Raw genomic sequence first — 23,055 nt, 5'->3', positions numbered from 1 at the left:
CCACAGCACTGTGGATAAGAGTTTCCTCCAAAAGAAATCGCCATTTGCAGTATCATGTTGGAAACTATGTCATTTCTGAGGCACTAGAAGAGGACAGAGGAAACTTGACAAAAGGAATGTTCTCCTGGAGAAGGGATGTGGTTTTATATAGAGGCTAGAGTCAATGGTTATAGAGGATGAGCCATCTGCCTTTAATATAGTCAGTCCCAGAGTGAGAGAAAGAAGGAGCCACATAAAAATTTCTAAAGTGGATCTAGGTAGTTGGAAGAGTTGACAGGTAATTTAGTGTCACTGTACTATCCAATGTCCCAAATTTCATTACATTCAAATGAAAAATGTCAAACATCCCATTTGGGCTGTGAGAATGATAAACATTGTTTCTACCTATCCTTAGAGCCACATAATACATGAAAAATCTGTGTATCCTCCCTGCCATGAGACTAGAGTGGTGGCACCTGCCCTGATCACTAGGAATGGACACCAGTACTAGCAGAAGGGCAGCCTTTGTTAATTACAGTGGCAATCAAATCCTGCAGTGAAAAAGGAGCAGAGGAAACTGGGAGATGGTTCTTTAATTCAAGCGAGCTAGAGGACACACAGGGGGCATTAATTTCAGGAAAGATCTGAATTGAGTGATCACAGTATCTGATCTGTATATACACATACATATAAAAATGTTAAAATATACTAATAAATTCTTTTATTTTATGTAATCCAGTATAGAATATTTTAAAAATAGTGTTAATTTAATATCCAAGCACCCATTTTTATGTATTATTACTTTTTTTCTTTAAATAGACTCCACGCCCACACAAAGCCCAACATGGGACTTAAACTCAAGACCCTGGATCAAGAGTTGGCTGTTTAACTGACTGAGCCACCCAGGCTCCCCAAAGCACTTGTTATTTACCTTCAAATATCTAAAACCTCTGTTTCAACAATATCATTACTGAAGTTAATTTTTTATCAAATAGGTATGATTCTTTGAAGTTAAAACCCAACATGACTGTGGATTATTCATATGAATTTATAATTTGTGAGAGCAGAATAAGAGTATAACTTTTGGCTTTAGAAAAACCTGTCAAGTTCCAACATCTAGGACATGGTACAACCAGAATGAAGAATTTTCTGCAATCATAATGGCAGCACTCTGTCAGAATATGCTCAGTATTTAGGTATTTATAATTTCTGCAAAGCAGTTTGTACTTCTGCCATAGGAAAAGGTAAGAATTCAAGAATTTCATCAAGAAGTGATAGAATCCCTTGTGCCTTTCAAAAGATCACTCGGGAATCTATGTGGAGATCCTGGAAGGCATTCAGAGGAAGATCATCAGTTGTGTGGATGATTTGTCAATCTTGATTAGAAAGATCTCATAAGGGTATAAATTAAGATATTAATAGGAAAGACACAAAAAAGTATGTCCATGTGTGAATCCTAAGAATGAATGAATGGGTAGCATTTATTCACACATAAAAGAATGTGATGATAGCGCCTGCTTAAGTAGGAGAAAAATCATGACCCATGTAGTTGTCCAAACTATAAATCTTCAACAGCAGAATTAATGCCTTTGGTCTAACAAACCCTTTTCCTCATGGGTACACAGATGGTCTACATTTTCCAGGTTTCTGTGTGGTTGTCTAAGGCCATGGGAATGAATACTACCCAGTAGAACTGGATGGGAATATGTACTCCATTTGTACACCTGGTTGCCTCCAGAAAATTCAGTGAACTGAACCTTTTAAAGGATGGAAAGAAGAGTCACTAGTTGGGTTCTTGAATAAATGCAGAGAGCTAAGCCCTCTCCCCCATGCTGCCTTCACTCCACATGACTAAACTGGACTCAAGTTGGGGGAGGGTGATGCACTTTTTTGTGTTGAAGCCTCTAAAATTTCATTCTGTGTTTTATTATACTTAATCTACTTCTCTAAAGTTGCTAAGTCTTCTTCTAGTTCCCTAATGATTAGAGACTAGATACAAATTTTAGAACACTGATGCACATTATTCATTAATATGTTATCAATTTTTAATGCTTAGTGTGACCATCTAGCTCTTACTACATAGTACGGATTTACTTTTTAATTACATTTTTGTTGTCTTTATAAAATTCTGAGTTTAAAAAATCCTTTATACCACCTATGAGGAATATTTAAATAAGGTGAAATCCAGCTGAGAACTGTGATCAGAATTCTAGAGGCTGAAGTAGGCAGAGCAGCTAAATGCAGGTTACTTATCCGCTAGTTATATTCCTGTGCTATATTAAGTCACCTAGAGAGAGTTACTATACTTTTTCAGGTATTTTTGTAACTTGATTATATTTGTTGCTGGTTTTAATAAAATTCTTCCATTTTCTGTAATCTTGATGTTTATAAATTATTTTATTGTAAGACCCTGAACAATATACCATAATAACTCTTTTTCTGTATATGTTCATGTTTGAGGTCATTGTTTGCTGCAGACAATTTACAATCTTTGATTAACCTTAACATGAAGGCTATTTTAATAGATCCAGTTCAGGATCCAACCTAATTGCTATCCCGATTCCTTGCAAATTATTGGTTAAAGTAAGACTCCTTGAACCGAGAATTTTAAACAATGACTCACAAAGATAAAATTTCAACTACTAAAGAGCCCAATCTGCATCACACATATTTTCAATTAGTAATACAATGTTTTGAACTCTTGTTCTTTTGTTAAATATTCTAAAGATCAAGTATCATTTCATCTTAAATTTCTTATTTTCAAGAATATGCAACTATAATTGGCAGAGAATAATTTGCAGAATTAACAGTGGTGTGGTAATAATTCAATATATATCACTTAAACTAAAATTTACTTCATTAGGTTTTTACCTTCTATCATTCAAAAGGTACAACTTGTAAGCATCATAATTACTAACAAGTACATATGTTAAGGAAATAGTCTAGCCCTGTTTCATAAAAATTTTATAAAATATGTGTAACCTATTAAGGGGAATTATTTTAATGACATATTTGAAATACCACTAAAAAAAGAGGTCAGTCTTTCAACTGTGGTTGTTTAAAGAACACTTACCATATACATTATCTTATTAAATTAAATTTAAAAGGACACCCAGGTGGCTTAGTCAGTTAAACATCAGATTTTTGATTTTGGCTCAGGTCATGATCTCAGTGTTGTGAGATCAAGAGCCTGCTTAAGATTCTCACTCCGCTCCTACCCGCCTCTATCTCTAAAATGAATAAATAAATAAATAAAATTTATGCTACGGTTTTAAAAGTTCTTTTCCTTAGCATACACATTAAGCATTTACTAAAGATGGGAAGTCAATTCAGTATTTTGTTACATCACTTCAAGAAATATGGACTGCAATATATTCTTTAAATTTTGATAGGTCCAAAAGTGCTTATTTAATTCCAATAGTTACTTTATCATTTAGAGACAAAGATACTAGTAATTAATGGATTTTATACCACAGGAGGGAAAAATTAAATCTGTAATTGAAATTTTGGATTATCATAAAAAGGGACTTAGTATAGTGTTCTACAAGGTTTCTTTCATCAAGCAATTATGTAAGCTAAGCCAATTTTTATTCCAGTTGGCGATGATGTACATCAGTCAATAGGAACTGACTGGCCAAAATTATCTCTTCCAAAGTTTATAAAAATGTGGCCAAATGCTAAAAATTCCTGGAAATACTAAGAAATTAGAAAAAGTAAGAATACATGGCAGATCTCGTGTAGCACTCCCAACTAAAATGTACAATTTTTATAGTTTTTACAAAACCTTAAAATTGAGCATAGAACCCGCCTTCACTGGTTGTCATTTAGGTGTTTAACTCTCTATTGGTTAAGATTCTTGGAATTCACAGACATTTCAAGTTACCTCAATGTTTTTCCTAAGTTTCAAATTAAAGTGGCAATCAATAAGAATTTAATTTTTATACTCAAAATTACCAGTGAATCAATTGATTCTGAAATAGCAGTGGTTTCCCTCTTCTGGCAGTTTACCTTTACCATTAAATTTAGAGAGCAAATGACTTACTGCACAGCTAAATCATATTGAAATATTCTTGGGCCAGGTTTCCCCCCAGTTTGTGGCTTGAAATTAGTAATTTTCTTCATATTCAAGCTAAACCAGGCCTTACGAATCAAATTTGAGAAAAATCTAGTAATTTAGCCTTATTGAAGTAATGTATTTGAAGACTTGAAGATCTTAGCAGGAGCCATTTGTTCTGGTGGAAGTGACTGCAACAAGTTATGTTGAAGATAACAGTATTGAGATAGCCAGTTTATAAACTGAGCGGTTTTCTCCCCCTCAAGCAAAATCACAGAAGAGCTGTGATTAATTGCTGTCTTTACCTCCTTCCCCACTACCCATTTTCTTTGTATCTAGCTTACCACTCAAATAATTTTGCTCTTTCCAAGCTCTCCAGCGACCTCCATGTTCCCAATCATCAGTCCTTAGTCCCCATTTTAATTGCCCCCTCTACAACATTCAACATGACTGACTCTTTCCTCCTTGAATCTTACTTTACTATTGACTTCTATATCGTATCTCCTGACTTTGTCTCATTTTGCTGACTTTCCCTCTTCCAGTGGACCTGTAAATGTGATAGTTCCCTGTCTTAGCCTGCCAAGCTCTCTAACAAAAGCATAAACAGAGTGGCTTAAACAACAATCATTCATTTCTCATAATTCTGGATCTGGAAGGTCCCAGATAAGAGTGCCAGTGTGGCGGAGTTCTGGTGAGAGCCCTCTTCCTAGTTTTCCTCACATGAGAGAGACAGAGCCCTCTTCCTAGTTTTCCTCACATAGTAGAGAGAGGGAAAGAGGTGAGAGAGAGGGCTCTTCTTTCTTATAAAGGCACTCATTTCACCATGAAGGCTCTGCCCTCATGACATAATTACCTCCTCAAGGATCCACTTTCAAATGCCATCAGGTTAATTACTCAAAATGTGAATTTAGGGAGGGTGGAGTTTACAAACATTAAGTCCATACATGTCATGCTATGGGGTCTCTTTATTTTCTCTGCTAGCATTGTCTTTTCACACAATTTCCAGGGATCTTTATGTTTAAAAGTTTACTCTAAATTTTAAAGTCTAGCCCTGACCATTTACTTAACTCCAGAAATATATACCTAATTAACTTAAATGTAACAAAGCCAAACAGATCTCTGGGTATGTTCATCCCACTGTCCCTTACACATACTTTTGCATCTCATTCACAAGTACATTCATATATCCAGGTACTCAAGCCAAAAGCATAATAATTACACCTACTAAAAATAGAAATGCCATATGATATGGTAATTCCACCACTAGATACTTACCCAAAGAAAACAATAGTTCAAAAAGATATATGCATACCTAGGTTTACTGCAACATTATTTAAAATAGCTTAGATATGGGAACAACTCAAATATCCATTAATAGATAAATGGATAAAGAAGATATAATATTACTTAGTCATAAAAGAAAGGATGAGATCTTGCCTTTTGCAACAATGTAGATGCATCTAGAGGGTACTCTACTAAGTGAAATTAGTCAGAGAAAGACCCCGTATGTTTTCAGTCATATGTGGAATTTAAAAAACAAATGGATAAACAAAGAAACAAATAGACCCTTAAATATAAAGAACAAACTGATCATCTTCAGAGAGGAGATATGTGAGGGGTAGGGCAAAAGATGGTGACCACCGTTATTGCTGGTGAGCATTAATAGGTAGGATCGTTTAATCAATATGTTGTACACCTGAAACTCTATCACACTGCATGATAATTATACCTCAATTTATAATTTTTTTAAAATTTTATTTATTTGAGAGAGAGAGAGAGAGACAGAGTGAGAGAGCATGAGAGGGAAGGTCAGAGGGAGAAGCAGACTCCCCTTGGAGCTGGGAGCCCAATGTGGAACTCGATCCCCGGACTCCAGGATCATGACCTGAGCCGAAGGCAGTTGCTTAACCAACTGAGCCACCCAGGCGCCCCTATACCTCAATTTAAAAAGTTACCTTTAATTCCTAGATTGCCATGATGTTTCATATGCAGCGTATCAAGTTGTCTTAGCAATTCTAAATCCAAATACATTCCAAATCTCTACGTCTGCAGTTACTGCCTTCCCTTCTGACCTCCAGTCTCCCAACAGCTGTAGTCTCCTGACTGGTCTTACTGATCTTTCCTATTGTCCATCTTCAAATATCTAAAAAGTAATGGCTAATATCCAAAATATCTACAGTTATGTCTAAAAGGCCTAATTAGATCATTTGAGTCCCCTCTTTGACACCCTCCTTTGTCTTCCTATTTACACTTTAAATAAAAGCTGATACTCTACTCTGGCCAGTAAGGCTCATGTGATCAAGCCCCTGCTCTTTCTTATATTTCCCATTGTACACAGCTTTTGCTCACATGGGACTTATTTCTGTTCTTCAAATATATCAAATCACATTCTTGTTTTGGGGTCTTCACACCAGCTATAGAGCTAACCAGTGCCTGGAACACTCTGACCCCAGATTAGGACATAGCATAATTTTCATAGCACTCAATTCTCAGAATATCATTCTTTTTGAGGGTGTCTTCACTGACTGCTAAGTCTAAAAATGGCCTTTGGTCAACACCTATATATATTTTTTAATCTTTCATTATCTTCCTTATGCTATTAATCATCTGTCATTTTTTTATACATTTGGTGTGTTTGTTGTGCCAATTTCTATAATCCCAGTCTTGGAACGTGGCCTGGACCATGATAGATACACACACACAAAAATGCTGACTATAGAAACAAATGAACGTATATTATATTTTTACTGGAAAATAGAAAGTGAAATTTTGTGCGCGTTTTTTACAGTGACACTTAAGCAGGAGAACAAACTGATCATCTTCAGAGAGGAGATATGTGAGGGGTAGGGCAAAAGATGGTGACCACCGTTATTGCTGGTGAGCATTAATAGGTAGGATCGTTTAATCAATATGCTGTACACCTGAAACTCTATCACATTGCATGATAATTATACCTCGATTTATAATTTTTTTTAATTTTATTTATTTGAGAGAGAGAGAGACAGAGTGAGAGAGCATGAGAGGGAAGGTCAGAGGAATGTTTGTTTATATAATAAACATTGGGATGTTTATATAATAAAGGAAATGTGGGAAATGAGATGTTAAAGTTTGGGTAAGGGTAACGATGAGCGATAGAGTGTGCAATTAGTAAAGAAGCACTCAGTAATTGACATTGGAAAGAACAATATACATTTCTTCATGGGACTAAGAAAGAGGTATATAAGGAAGAGTTTCAATACAAAGGAGTATATTTCTCAACTTGTGGGATCAGAGCAAATTCCTAGCAGGAGAATCTAGAGCCAGAAGTTCTCCCTACTCTCTTGCCATGCTCCCTGTTAGAGAGCTAACAGTCCAGCCTCAAAGAGGGAACAAGGAAGAGAGAAAACAATCAAAGAACTCTCTGCTCCGGAGAAACACCAACCTTGTGTTTTACAGAAGTCTGTCTGGAAATTTAATGAAATCTGCTGGCTGAAGTCTGTTACAATTCCCACCAGGCAGATGTTTAGAAACATTCCCATTCTGCCCTTGTACCTATATGAGAGTTTGCTTGTTATCATACAATTAACAACTGTCATCCAAAGTATCTTTAATGCTTTTATTTCCAATTCTGATTATTCTTTATCAAATGTATACACACTTTTCAAACTGTCTACTTCTGATTCATTTTGTTGCTCCCTGTTTCCTCCCTGTATTAAATGCAATCTTCAAGAAGCAATCCATATACTCACTTGATTCACTAAGAATTTGACATTTTTCTTTGAAGCCCTAGTGTATCGTTCAGAGTTCTGTGGTAAATCAAAACCCCTTCCACTTTGTAGTTTCCATTGAAAAGATACTAGTGATTAAAAAAAGAATTGGGGCACCAGTGGTACAGGTAAGCAATGGACTCGTCGTTTCCACTCAGGTCATCATCTCAGGGATCAGAGATCATGACCGTGTCTAACTGCACACTGGGCATGGAGCCTGCTTAAGATTCTCTTCCCCTCTGCCCCTGCCCCGACACACGCTCTCTCTCTCTCACACTCTCTTTCTTCAAATACATAAAAACTTTACTAAAAAAGAAAAAAAAAAAAAGGAGAACTCACCAATAATTAGCAAGTAATAGATCAAACAGAAGTCCTCCACTGAAATGTTTGAAAAAAATAGATGGAAGGCTTTTGAAACTGTACAGAATTAATCACAGTCATGCAACATCAGATGGAACAGTCTCCCAGTCATAACTGCCTTAACATCATTTGCATTTAAAGATAGCATAAAATTGAATGTACAAACTTGTTTCTCTTAGTTGACAAGCCCCATTAAACCTTCCTTCATTTTTCAATATGCTTAGAAAATCAGCATAGATAATTATTTGCAGAAAAGAAGGGACTTAAAAAGTTTTCAGTGTTACTCATTCCCATTCTTCTTGTGTTGAGATAACTCTTGCCCCTTATCTGCTTTGGAACCTTGTATTTAGCTCACAAAACTTTATATATAAAAATGAAAATGGCCATCACTGATATCTGCTTGGAGACTCTGATCAAGAAGTCCAAAGCAAATACAGGTTTGCCTCCATAGCTGCTTTTAGCTCCAGATGAGTGAACAGTCAAACTACAATAACCAATCTATCACTTTCCTTCTCTTTGCTCTTCTGATGAGCTCTCAGTGGAAAGAACTGATATAACTACAGACTAGAAGTGGCAGAGGAAAGTTTAGTCTGACTTCAGAGAAACGGCTAACAAACTTCTTACTCTTTGGGTTATATATGGGGGTATGAGATGTGTATAAACGCATATACAATATTAAATTTCATTTCTAAAATAGTCAGTGTCTTAATACTCGATATGTTCAAAGGAAATTACTAGGATACTGCTTCACCTTGTGAAATTCTGAACAAGAGGTTCCAGAATCATCTAAGGATACATATTTCTCCCTACAGAAACTGCATTGTCTATATATATTTTTTTAAGATTTTATTTATTTGAAAGAGACAGAGGCAGCACAAGTGGGGTGAGGGGCAGAGGTAGAGGTGTGCAGCTTGATTCCAGGACCCCAATATCAAGACCCAAGCTGAAGTCAGATACTTAACTGACTAAGCCACCAAGGGACTTCTGTCTGTAAGTTTTTATAGGTTTACTATAACTACTACTTATCAAGTAATTTAAAAACCTACCATTTATCAAGTAATGTTTTACATAGGTCATCACATTCAATTTCCCATAATACCTCAGAAAGATAGATATCATTATGAAGATTTTATAGATGTGGAAACTAATGGTCATAAAAATAAGATAAATGGCCTCCGTTTTCATGTCAAGTTAGTCTCTTTTTTTTTTAAGATTTTATTTATTTATTTGACAGAGAAAGGCACAGCGAGAGAGGGAACACAAGCAGGGAGAGTGGGAGAGGGAGAAGTAGGTTCCCCATTGAGCAGATAGCCTGATATGGGGTTCAATCCCAGGAACCTGAATTCATGACCTGAGCTGAGGGCAGACGCTTAATGCCTGAGCCATCCAGGCACCCCCATGTCAAGTTAGTCTTAAATCCAATCTGACTGATGCTAATATTTATTTATTTTTATTATTATTATTTATTTATTTTATTTATTATTTTATTATTTTATTTTTTAGATTCACTAACCCGACTACTCTGGTTTACTGAAGATTGTATTGCTACCTATATGTATCACCTTCTAGTGTTTTTGTTTGTTTGTTTGTTTAATGACACTAATCTGTTTTTTTTAAATTAACATATAATGTATTACTTACCCCAGGGGTACAGGTCTTGAATCATCAGGCTTACACTTCTCACAGCACTCACCATAGCACAAATCCTCCCCAATGTCCATAAACCAGTCACCCTATATTTATTATTTTAATTACAGCACTGTACTGATAAGGCTTTGATTGTCAACTATTCTCCACTGTCACCTAATATTTAATTTCTTCACAAGGTTGTGGACAGTTTAACAGTTTTAAGTGATCTAATTGGCATATGGAAGGCTCATACCCCAAAATGATATAATATTTTCATTATGCTTACATCTCCAATTTTGTTAAAAATAGACCCTTTTGTTCTAACAAATGTGTACTTATATATCTAAAAATTACATGAAACATGTTACTGTAATGACATTTTACCTACGTTTCAAAATTTACACAAAGCAGAAAATTAAACAAGATAATATAAACTATATTACTATATTACCATATAACTATATTATATATATTATATATTACTATATAAACTATATTACTTTAAAAAATAAATTTTATTTCCTTTGGTACATTACCATTTTGTTTTATTGAGAGAAAAATATTCCTAAATACTTTTAAGGTTTTGGCTTCTTTTTTATAAGATTTAATTTGAGAAAGAGAATGAGAACAAGGGGGAGGGGCAAGGGGGGGGAAGAAGAAAATGCTCAGACTTCCCACTAAGCTTGGAGCCTAATGTGGGGTTTGATTCCAAGACCCTGAGATCATGACCTGAGCCAAGTTAGATGCTTAACTGACTGAGTCACCCAGGTGCCCTTGGTTTATTTTTTAATAGCACACAATGATTTAGAAGTCTGGTTCTAAGGTTGGTTTATTTTGCTTTTCAGCTTTAATAACCATCATAACTGAAAGTGGTACCTTACAAAAGTTTTAATTCCAATAAAAAATTGACTTGTAGATTATACTGAATAAATACTGATACAAAGGATTTAGAGATATAGCTGGTTGATTTCCATCTTCCCTGATAATAGTTTTTCTTAGGAACTAATGATTTAGTATTTATTTGGGAAATCAAGAAATTTGTGATTCTCAAACAGTTGAGAAAAGTTTTCTTCCATGTATTTGAACTGTGGAAATCCAATAATTTTTGTTTTGACAAGAACAGTTTTTGTCAAAAAATTTCCAGATATTTTCTACTTAATAAGAGTTACATACTGAAGAAGATCTTTGTCAAATATCAATAAAATGGGGCTTCTGCTATAAAGCAATATATAAAGCAAGTGTATTTTCTGATATTCTAAGCTAGGTGAGTATCACTATGATTGTCTTTAAAATACCAGCTTATTTGAAACACCGGTCGTGTTTTCATTTTTTATTTTATTTTTTATTTGTCATGTTTATTTTAAAAAGGTGTTACTTATTTTTTAAGTTAACAACTCTCTAGAGTTTATTGCCAGAAAGCAACTGATATTTAGCTACAAAAGATTTTATTGAAAACTGAGATTTATTATAAACTATTATTAAATTTTTCTTATACATTTTGAAGAAGGCCTTGTTTTAATAAAATTAACTGCATCAATGACATCTTGTAATACTTTATGCACTTGTGGTTTTGAGTCCTCATCACAATCATGTGCCAATGAATGGTGTAATAGATGAGATTCACTCTTGTGTTGCTCCTCTAATTTTCATCAGTGATTACATTTGCATTGTTTTCCCATAAAACACTGTTTTTATGAAAGAAACCATTTATTTTTTGAGAAACTTATTCTATCTATTATGCTTTCTTCATGCCTCTGGGGGAAAAAAAAGTGCATATATTACCACACTGAGAAATAGAATTTAGTAAATATTGTAAGTTGAGATGTGTTAGAAACATCTGTTCTTTTACCAGCTTTAGCGAATTCCTCCCACACTAAATACCTTTGTCCTAATAGTCCTTCAAAATTGCAACAGCATTAAGAAAAGAAGATGGTGGCATAGTAGGAGGACACTAAGCTTGTCTTGTCCTATAAATACAACTAGGTAATTATCAAATCATCCTAAATATGCCATAAATCAGCCTAAAGACTGACAAAAAACAAACTCTACAACTGAAGGGAAAGAAGAGGCCACATTTAAGAAGGTACAAAGAAATATGATCTCCCTGATATGAGGAAGTGGTGATGCAACATGGAGGCTTAAGTGGGTAGGAGAAGAATAAATGAAACAAGATGGGATTGGGAGGGAGACAAACCATAAGTGACTCTTAATCTCACAAAACAAACTGAGGGTTGCTGGGGGGAGGGGGTTTGGGAGAAGAGGGTGGGATTATGGACATTGGGGAGGGTATGTGCTTTGGTGAGTGCTGTGAAGTGTGTAAACCTGGTGATTCACAGACCTGTACCCCTGGGGATAAAAATATATGTTTATAAAAAATAAAAATTAAAAAAAAAAAAAAAAAGAAGGTACAAAGAAGGCAGCAAGTGCAGAGAAGTGGTTTAGGGGAGAAAATAAATTGCAGGCACTGAGGGGTCAGGAGGGCTATCACTGTGGAGAAGGGCAAAAGAAGAGTTTACAGGAGAATGCACATGAAGAATGTTTCGCCAAAACCATTGGCTTGGAAAACAAGAGGAGCTGAATTTCATGAGTTCTCGCCATCAGCAATAACTGAAGCCTTGAGTTTTAAATGTCAGCAGGCTTGGCTAGGATAGAGTCATGAAGGCACTGCCCTGCTCTGGAAAGAGGGCAGACAAAAAACAACCTGGGGGTAGAGAGCATAGAAACAGTGATCTGATGAATTCCTGGAACACACAGTGGGGAGATTATTCACTCTTTTCTGAGCACATCCATGGAAAGCCAGTGTCCACAGAGATACCTCTCTGGGAACAAAGTTGCTAGCTGGCAACATTTTTGTCCCTTGCCCCTTAGCATAAACACAGAGCCACCTTTAGGAAGCAGTTCAGTGCAATCACTGGCTCCCTAATTGTGACACAAAGCCCCACTGCCTCTGCTCTGGCAGAACTTCCACTCTCAGCCAAGCTTGCCTCAAACCTAGCATGGCAGGCTCCTGCCCCAAAAGACCAGCACAAACCACTGCCCAAACCACATCTCCCAAACAGGGAGTTCTACAGGGTCTCAGTTCTGGTGGAGTTGGTGTAAGGTCTCATTTTACAAGCAGACCAGAGCACACTTAGTTAAAACTCACCACATTCACACCAAGGATGAAATACTGTCCACAGCAGGCAAGGAGAGCTTCTGCAGACAACTAGCCAGAAGGACAATGTGGCCAAAACACAGCAGCAGAGTGTCTGCAACATATACCAGAGACAATCCTACAAGTATTACTTAGTTATTTAATTACTTCAGGGCACTACATGCCCTTCTTCATAAGGCTATTACTTCAGGAGCAGGAGACATAACTGGCTTTGCTAACACACAGGAGAGGACAAGAGACTTAGAGAAAATGCCAAGGCAGAAGAATTTATCCCAATGAAAGAATAAAATAAAGCCACAGCCAGAAATCAATGTGAAACAGATATAAGTAACATGCTTGATGGAGAATTTAAAGCAACAATCATAAGAATATTCACTGGGCTTGAGAAAAGAAGACATCAGTGAGACCCTTACCACAGAGACAAAAGAGTTAAAAAAAGAATCACAGATGAAGAACGCCATAAACAAGATTGGAAACAGGCTTGATAGAATGAATAGCAGGCTGGAAGAAGCAGAGAAATGGATTAGTAATATAGATGACAAAATAATGGAAAGTAATGAAGAAAACAACAGAGAAAAAGAAGAAATATGGAACACAAGAATAGACTTAGGGAACTCTGACTCCATCAAACATATTGACATTTATTATGTTACAGGAGTCCCAGCAGAAGAGGAGAGAGAAAAGGGAGCTGAAAATCTATTTCAAGAAATAATAGCAAAAACTTCTCTAATCTGTAGAAGGAAACATATCCAGATTCAGGAGGTACAGAGGACCCCCATAAAAATCAACTAAAGCAGGTTAAATCAAGACATATTGTAATTAAATTTGCAAAATAGAGTGATATAGGGAAAATCTTAAAAGCAAGACAGTAGAAGTCCTTAACTTGCAAGGGGAAACCCATAAAGCTAGCTGGAGATTTCTCAACAGAAATTTGGCAAGCCAGAAGCAAGTGGCATGATATATTCAAAGTGCTGAGTGGGACAAACCTGCAGCCAAGAGAACTCTATCCACCAAGGCTATCATTCAGAATAGATAGAGAGATAAACAGTCTCTCAGACAAGCAAAACTAAAGAAATTCATGACCAATATACCAGCCCTGCACAAAATACTAGAAGGGACACTTTGAGTGGAGAGACCAAAAGTGACAAAGATAATGAATACTGTTATGCTGAAAATAAAAAATAAATTAAAAAAAAAAAAAAAAAAAAAAAAAAGAAAGGATCAGAGAAAATCTCCAGCAACAATGACAAACCAAGTAACAAAATGGCAATAAATATATATCTATCAATAAGTATTCTGAATGTAGGTGGATTAAACACTCCAATCAAAAGACAGGGTGGTAGAATGGATTTAAAAACAAAACAAAACAACAACGATATGCTGCTTACAAGAGGACTCATTTTAGACCTGAAGACACCTGCAGATTGAAAGTGAGGGGTGTAGAATCATTTATCATATGAACAGATGTCAAAAGAAAGTTGAAATAGCAGTACTTAACAACAGAAAAACCAGACTTTGTTGTTCTTTTTTTTGCATTTATCCTTCCTTGGTATCAGGGTAATATTGGCTACATAGAATGACTTTAAATGTGCCCCCTCTATTCCATTATTTGTAGGACTTTGATAAAGATTGTCTTTGTTTGTTTGTTTGTTTGTTTGATAGATAGAATTCACCAATGAAATCATTTATACTTGGACTTTTCTATGCTGGTAGATTTGATTCCTAATTCAACTTTCTTCTTTTTATTGGTCTAAGATTTCCTATTTCTTGGATTCAAGATTCAGGATTCAATCTCAGCAACTTGTGCATTTTTAGGAATTATCTTGTTTTCCTAGGTTATCTGATTTGTTATTATATAATTATTTATGGTAATGCTATCCACACTATATATTTCTATGGTGTCTGTTGTATTCCATTTACTGTTTTGGTTTTTGAGTCTTCTCTCTTTTTTCTTTAGTTAAGGTAATTAAAGCATTGCCAATTTTATTTTTTTGGAAAAATTGGTCATTACCTTCAATGTTGTGTTATTTATTCTGGTCTCTATTTCTGATTCTTCTTTGTTATTCCCATTCTCTGCTAAATTTCATCTGTTTCTTCTTTTACTAGTTCCTTGTAATATCGTTTATTTGAAATTATTTTCTTAATACAAGAATTTATAGCATAAATTTCACTCTAAGATCTGCTATCCATTGGTTTTTAGAATATTGTATTTTATTTTGTTTTTATTTTGAGACACATTTTGATTTGCCATTTGATTTGTCCATTGTGCAGTATTATGCAGTATTATTTAGTTTAATATTTACATATTAATTATTTAATATTTATATTGTAGATTTCCCACCTTTGTTTTATTGTTGATCTTTAGTTTTGTACCATTCTGGTTAGAAAACATATTTAGTCAGATTTCAGTCTTCCAGAATATGTAATATTTATTATGTCCCTTTTTACGTGATTTAACCAGGTGATTCTTCTGTGTGTACTTGAGGAAAATGTATATTCTATTCTTCTTGGATGGAATGTTTTATATAAATCTTTTAGAACCATGTATTCTGAAGCATGTATCAGTTTAAAAAAATGCTCTTATTGATTTTTGCTGGATAATGAAATTTGTTGATAATGAAAAAAATAAAAGAAGTAAAATTTAAAATTATTTTCCATCCACGAGACAGAAATCACAAAGTCAAATAAGTGTACACTACAAAGATAGAAACCACATGAGATAGAAATAAAAATTCTGTATGTGGCACAAAAAATAAATAAATAAATAAATAAATAAATAGCTTTAAAGTGAAAAAAAAAATTCCAGTAGCATAATCTGTATCTTTTAAGAATATTCACTGACAAAAAAAATCATTTCAGCCATTTTTATTCTAGAAGGAAGGAGGTGTTTACTCTTGAGGTTCCAAGTGCTTCATTGGGTCTACAAACTTGAATTTTTTCAGTTTCATTTAAAAATTTGACCGTTAAAAAATACTTCCTGGGCGACTGGGTGGCTCAGTGGGTTAAAGCCTCTGCCTTTGGCTCAGGTCATGATCCCGGGGTCCTGGGATGGAGGCCCGCATCAGGCTCTCTGCTCAGCTGGGAGCCTGCTTCCTCCTCTCTCTCTGTCTGCTTCTCTACCTACTTGTGATCTCCGTCTGTCAAATACATAAATAAAATCTTTAAAAAGAAAATACTTCCTAAAGTCTAATAAATACCTACAATATAGACTCAAGTGTATTTTATTTATAATTAATTTTTAGAACAATAACATTGTAATTACTGCTACTGTTAGAACAGTAACATAGTTTTATATAGATCTCAGTATAATCTTTCCTAAACAATGCATATTTTAAAAAATATATAATTAATGTATCTTTTGGCAGAAAACTTTTAGTTTTTAGGTTTTTTTTTTAAGATTTTATTTATTTATTTGAGAGAGAGAGAGAATGAGAGAGAGAAAGAGCATGAGAGGAGAGAGGTCAACTGGAGAAGCAGACTCCCTGCCAAGCAGGGAGCCCAATGTGGGACTCAATCCTAGGACTCCAGGATCATGACCTGAGCCGAAGGCAGTTGCTCAACCAGCTGAGCCACCTAGGTACACAGTTTAGTTTTTTTATTAAAGATTTATTTAGTTTAGAGAGAGTGAAGGGATGAGGGGTGTGAGGCACTTAGGGAAGAGAACTTCCAGCAGGCTCCTGCATGATTTTGGAGCCCAATTCAGGGCTTGATCTTAGGACCCTGAGAGCATGACCACAGCTAAAATCAAGGGTCAGATGCTTAATTGACTGAGCCACCAGGTGCCTTTATTTCTTAGTTTAAAAACAAACAAACAAAAAATGGTACTAAAAGATGAGTTTTAGTAGCCCAGGTGTGACACACACAATTAAATACCAGGCAAAGCTCACAGGGATCCTTCAGCTAAGAGCTAGGTCTTGACACAAAGTTAATAGTTGTATGAGAACATATAATATATGGTTTTCCTAATAATATCACAGTACAAAGAACCTGAAGCTTCTTTTAGGCTTTAAGTGCTTCTTTTTATATTCACAAAAAGGAGTATGAAGAATTGTGTTACTATTCCTATTTTAAGTTAAAAACATAATTGAAAAATTCCTGGTGACTTTACTTTCAGATTTTTAGAACCATTGAATTATAGTGTATTGGGATTGCAAGATGATTTTTCCTGGTTTTGTCATTATTGTACAGACAAAACGCAATACTTAGTGCTTATGCTATCATCTATAAACCAGAATTTCAACCTTTTATGGCTAATACATGTTAAAAATTGCCTAGTTAATAGGGTTTATGGTATATAGTATATTTTATGGCATATAATATGTTATATTTTAAATAAATTACTAAATTTTACCTTCCTTAGAGTTTTATGTTCATATACAAAAGTATTCAAAAAAGAGCTTGGGCTTAAAAAGAGACACTATATTGTACCATTGGATACATGTACATGGATCTAACAAAAATACTACCTTCTCAAACATCTTATTCAGTCTGAAACTTCATGTCAACTTCATTGGTGCTAAGCTTCCTGTTTTGTCCTGGACAAAGAACAAAAATCTTAAAATTAGATGGGGAAAAATTGCGTTCAGATCTATAATATCTTTCAAATGTTATTAATACCTAAAATACCTCCTTGGACTGTCAAAAATCTTTTCTCCTGTTTGGTAAACTAAGTTACATTTTTGCCTATTAACTGTTAGGTTATGAATTCTTTGAGGTTAAGTATTATGTATTCATTCATTCATTGCCAGGACTAAGCTTGGTAGTGTCTGGGGTGCGCACACACACACACACACACACACACACACAAACAAACAAAAACAAAAACAAAAACAAAAACCCACTGTTTTCTTCTTAAGTATGTAAATGTTTGGGGTTGAGTAGGTTAAAATAAATTCTTGTCATGTTTTATAATGACATTATCTCATCTTGTTTTCTTCACTGATTTTATCTTGGCTTTTTTTCTAACTTATTTTGCACTTTTATCCCCCAGATTTTTCTGCTTACTCTAACCTTTTTCATTTCTATTACTAATTTTTCAGTATATATATTTTATATATATAATATATACCGATATATATACTCACTCTATATTTATATAAACATATAAATTATATATAAATATATTTATATATAATATGTGAAATATATTTATATTTATATATTTATATTTATATAAATATATGTAAAATTATATATAATATATAAATATATATTTATATATTCAGCATATTTTTAGTGTGTGTGTATGTGTGTGTACACATATATATACACATATACATATATATGCATATATACACACACATATATACATATACATATATATGTACATATATATATATACACACATACATATACATATATATGTACATATATATATATATATATATATACACACATATACTAAATGACCTTTGCAAAGCTTTAAACATTCTTCCCGCCAAAAACATGTGACTCCTTTCTCCCACACAGCACCATGACACCATAGTAATATGCAGATTATGGAGGGGAGCATCTGGACACCCCTATGCCAGGGCATGTGACTCAGGACATGTTATTTGTCTTTCCGTATATTAACATAGCACCCACTCCACAAATTTGTGGAGATTGAGATAAGGTGTCAAATACATACAGCAATGCATCGGACTAAGGTAGGCAGAAAATAAAGTGATATTACTTTCTATTCTTCTCTTTGTGTCAAATTACCTCAAGATTGTTTATCTGGGCTTGAATGGGAAACTGGGGAGCAAGTCTCCTGAGCTAAGTTTCTCTAGGCTCTTTTTTGGAAATTTCAGTCTTCTCTAGAATAGCATACTTGGTAATTTTGCAGGTGACATCGGCACAGCCTGTCTATCCTACTTCCTGGTCTTCCGTTCTGGGAAATATATTCCAAACATAGTCACAGAAAGAATATATTTGATAGGATCATATATTAGAATAGTATCTCTTTTATGTAAAAGAATACATTTATAGGTGAGGAAACCAATCCGCCCTAGGAGAAATAATGAGATGAGGTAGATTCTTATGAAATCCTCTGGCCTTGCTCACTTTTCATTTAGCTAATTATCTAATTTTAAGTAAATTACTATTAATACCTAGTTAACATATGTTCAAAGGACATTCATTAAAATACGATCTTTTTTCAAAACCCTCTTAGCCTGAATTAATGAAAAAAAAATTTTTATATACCTTAATAAAAAAAGACAAAAATGCTTTAGATTTTAACTAAGGCACTGGATGGTATTTATTTTGTCTAATAAATATGATAGCAGTCCATGTAAACTAACTCACCATAAACACTTTCAATTTTGTTAGAAATTTACTTTTTCACCCACACTTAGACAAGAAAGGATTCCATGTTCTTCTTTGTTCAATCAAGCTCTAACCACAATGTTTCCCAAAGGGTTATTTCTAGAAGTTTGAACATGAACTAAATTCCTGTTGATTTTTACTATAGGAAATCAAGACCTGCTGATTCCTTCGCTCGTATCCCAGCACACAGATTCAAGTGCAGAACGTACTCTCTCTGTCCCTCTGAGTCCAACATGGTCTTCTTCCCAATGACCCTTACAATACACTAGCACTGTGACCCTGCTGTTCAGGTGTTTATCCCAACATCTGTGTGGAGGACAGCTGCCAGGATTGAGCAATATGGCTTTTGGCCAGGAGCTTGGTCATAGCCATCCCACAGTCTAGTGGCCCTGTTCAATTTATGAAAAACGAAAAACTTTAATAACAGGAATGAGGGCTGTTTCTCACCATACTGCCAGTGATCAGAAGCAAAATGCATCTTTCAGAGCCAGAAGCTGTAAAGCCAATTGGCTAAACTCCACAGAAAACTGATTTTAAGTGTGTTAATTGAGCATAAATTACCGTGAATGCAGTAATGATCCATGTGAATTTTAGATGATTGACTATATCGTTAATCTCCAAAGCATGAAGAATGTGAACCAACCCCCTTCTCTTCTAGATGATTATTGAAAATACAGAAGAGTTCACTGGATATTTGCATAGTGGAAATGAGGAAGCAGCAGTACGGGAGAGAGTAAACACTCCACATCTGGATTACTACAATTCAGAAGAGCATTCTATTGATAACTTTCTCAAAAAGCGTATCTGCTTAATGGAGCATTTATAACATAATTATTGATCAGAGATATTTTTGTCTTCATTACAAGATATATTTTACTTATTGAAATTATCAGAAAACCATCTTTGAAAAATTATTTGTGGCTTTGTGGTTTTCATTTAAAAATTGTGTTTGAACTCTGCAGGTCTTCCTGCAGTTTCTCTCAATTTGCCCCTGAAATATTTAAGGTAACTTGCAAGTAGAAAAACATACATTTTCACAAAACAAAACAGGAAGAAAACGACAACAACAATAGCTAGGATCTAAGGGGTAAGCTATTCCCAGGGTAGAGCCTGCGAGACATTTCAATTAAATACAAGATAAGCGGGGGGGGGGGGGGGGATGGAGAAATATTTGAGAGTTGAGAAAAATTATCAGTAGCTCATAGTACACGTTTTGCCACTGAAAGTAGAAAAAACTTGCTTGTCTTGAAGAAGGTCAGGAGCTACTTTATTTCTTCCCACAAACTTGTTCTAACCTAGACATTCACAGCACAAACCAACCGGAGATCAGGGTACCCAGAACTTTACCTCAGGGAGGCTATATCATGAGAATGTTCACTGCCCACTTCTTTTTCATTATATAACAAGCAGAACCTGGCAAGATGTAAAATGAACACCGATGAGATGCTGCAGGAGATGAGGCAGTTAGGGAAACCATACAGGTTGTGGATTAGACTTTCTCCCTTACTCCTTTGGGGGGCGATGTCAAAGAACTAAGCATCAGAGGTGGGAGGAAATTATCTCAGGCCAAAAAGATGACATCATAGAGAACCCGCATTTCTTAGGTTAGAAGGAAAAGGAAACAATTACATTCCTTAGTACCTTCGTGTTTTTTTCTTCTTCGGAACCCCTGTCACTACCCAACATACATTACGTATTTTTCAGTTTATATTCTTTGAAATGCTATCTCCATGAGGACAGGGTTTTCTCCGTCTTACTCACTACTCTATCCCCAGCACTTATAGCAGAGATTTGCATAGAGTGGACACCCAGTCATTGATGGAGGAATGAAAAATTGAATAAACCGTGTGGGGAAGACTTATGCTTCCAAGTCTCCCAGGCTCTAATTTTTATTTCCTTTTCTAGTTTTTAGCGCAACCTGTATTACTGTCAAATATTCACCACTTTTATTCATATTTTTGCCTTAAATTTTTGTTTTATTTCCAGGGCTTGACTATTTTATTGCTTTTATATAGGACATCTCTTGAGTTGGCTCACTTAACATGCTAATTATCTGCAAAGTTATAAAATTTTAAGACAGAATTAATCACCTATTTGGCACAGTGTTTAAGAACTTAAACTTCAGGGTTGTACTTCTGATTCTATCTTCTCTATTTACTGTGTGTCCTTGGCCAAGTTACCATCTCTCTGTATATGTGTTTCTTCATATGAGAAAGGATGTTACCCACTTCACCAACTTCTTTGAAGATTTCATTGTATAAAGAAAGGAAAATTAAAATCTTAAACCAAACCATTAAAAGTTTAAGGTTTTCTTTGACTTAGTTATGAAGTTTTCATTTGCACATGGTATATTTTATTTCTATAAACCCACAAAGCTATCTCAATTTAATTCTAAATAAAGATAGCAACATTTTTTTTTCCTTTCAAAACAGTGTATGTTATAACATTTTCAATTCTCAATGGTATAACTTGTAAATAACTTTGCTTTTAGACATTCTATGAACATCACAGCAGAGATGCTATAGGTAGAGTGGGTGTGAGTTTATTCAGTATTGTCAGAACTGGTTATGAAAACAATTGTATGCTCTTATGTGAGAAAGGATTTCATCTATTCTGCCAGCTTTTATCAATAACACATTTTCAAATAGTTTGCATGCTATAGAATGAAAAAACTGTTTTATGGAGAATATTTTGTAGATATTTTAGAATGAAAAGACTGAAGCCAAGAAATACTGAATCCATTCATTCACACATTCATTTATACATTTATCCAAACATTTGTTGAAATTTTCTAACAATATGCTGCAAAATGGAACAAAATTTAAAAAAAAGTGAGTTGATAAAAGGAAATAGCTTCACGGTATCATTTAGTTTGAAAAGTAGACAAAATCGAAATATACTGTTTAAGTAATAACAAAGGGGCAAACTCCGTGAACTGCAAAGACAACCTTGAATGGAGCAATTGAGGAAGTAGTCAGTCCACCATGTAAGGAATAGAGAATAATTAGCTCAGACAGACCCAAACAAGTACTTCCTAAATAACCATTAGAAGAAAGGGCAGAAATTATTAGGGTGAATAATGAGGCAAGAATATTCTAGACAGAGAAGACCACATGTGTAAAGCACAAAGACATGAAGACGTTTAGTGGGTTTGGGGAACACATTTTTTGGAGAGTGGCCAGGGAAGTGAGGAGAAACCAGACTGCAGATATGGGAAGGTCAGAAAGTTAACAATGATCTATATGTGAACATTTCTAGGTCCCAAATGAGATTTATTTCCTTTCAGAAATTTCAATTGATCCTGATATAGCTGTAGTGATAGAGTGAGGGAACACATTATTTTTAAACTGCAAGTAGAAGTATGAACCAAAAGTAGAGGATTCCAAATGAATCACCCAGAAGTTTTGACACAAAGAAGCGATTTCTAAGTTCCTCCTAGGTATATTATACATTTGAAGAAACACACACACACACGCACACACAAAAAAATGAGACACTTGGAATTGCACTTTCTTAAGTGTACTTACGACCGCCAAAAAGGAGTTGCAGATGGTAGGTTAGGTTAATTGAGTCATGTTTACCCTCAATAGTTTAGATGGGGAAAGAATGACTGAAAAAATCTAGAACTTTCTTAGTATTATCTTGTCATCAAAAACTAGTTTATAATATGTATTTTATATGCTCATTTTTTCATCTAAACTAGCTTAGTTTATCTTATTTCTAATGAACATTTTATTTTGAAACTTTAATTTCTGAAAACCACTTAATATTGTTCCTAAGAGCTTTTTGTTTCTTCACATGATTTTTTGGAAAATTTGTGTATG

At 34.7% G+C, this 23,055-nt stretch overlaps 1 protein-coding gene across 2 annotated transcripts in view; it reads right to left on the bottom strand.

Moving 5' to 3' along the window:
* GPC5 (glypican 5) overlaps positions 1–23,055 on the bottom strand; it is a 1,409,494-nt gene that overhangs the window by 371,686 nt on the left and 1,014,753 nt on the right. Inside the window, exon 8 of one of the 2 annotated variants that reach the window (XM_082700897.1) lies at positions 17,422–17,457. The exons of the other annotated variant lie outside the window; for it this stretch is intronic. Within the exon in view, the coding sequence (XP_082557023.1) occupies positions 17,456–17,457 (2 nt within the window). The 3' untranslated portion in view covers positions 17,422–17,455. Of the gene's footprint in view, positions 1–17,421; positions 17,458–23,055 lie in introns of those variants that run through there. 2 annotated transcript variants of the gene reach the window in all.

This window comes from Mustela nivalis (assembly GCF_964662115.1).
Source record: "Mustela nivalis genome assembly, chromosome: 15".
In the NCBI taxonomy this organism is placed as follows: Eukaryota; Metazoa; Chordata; class Mammalia; order Carnivora; family Mustelidae; genus Mustela; species Mustela nivalis.
Note: the sequence above shows the minus strand (reverse complement) of the source record. Positions and strands in the feature narration are given on the sequence as shown.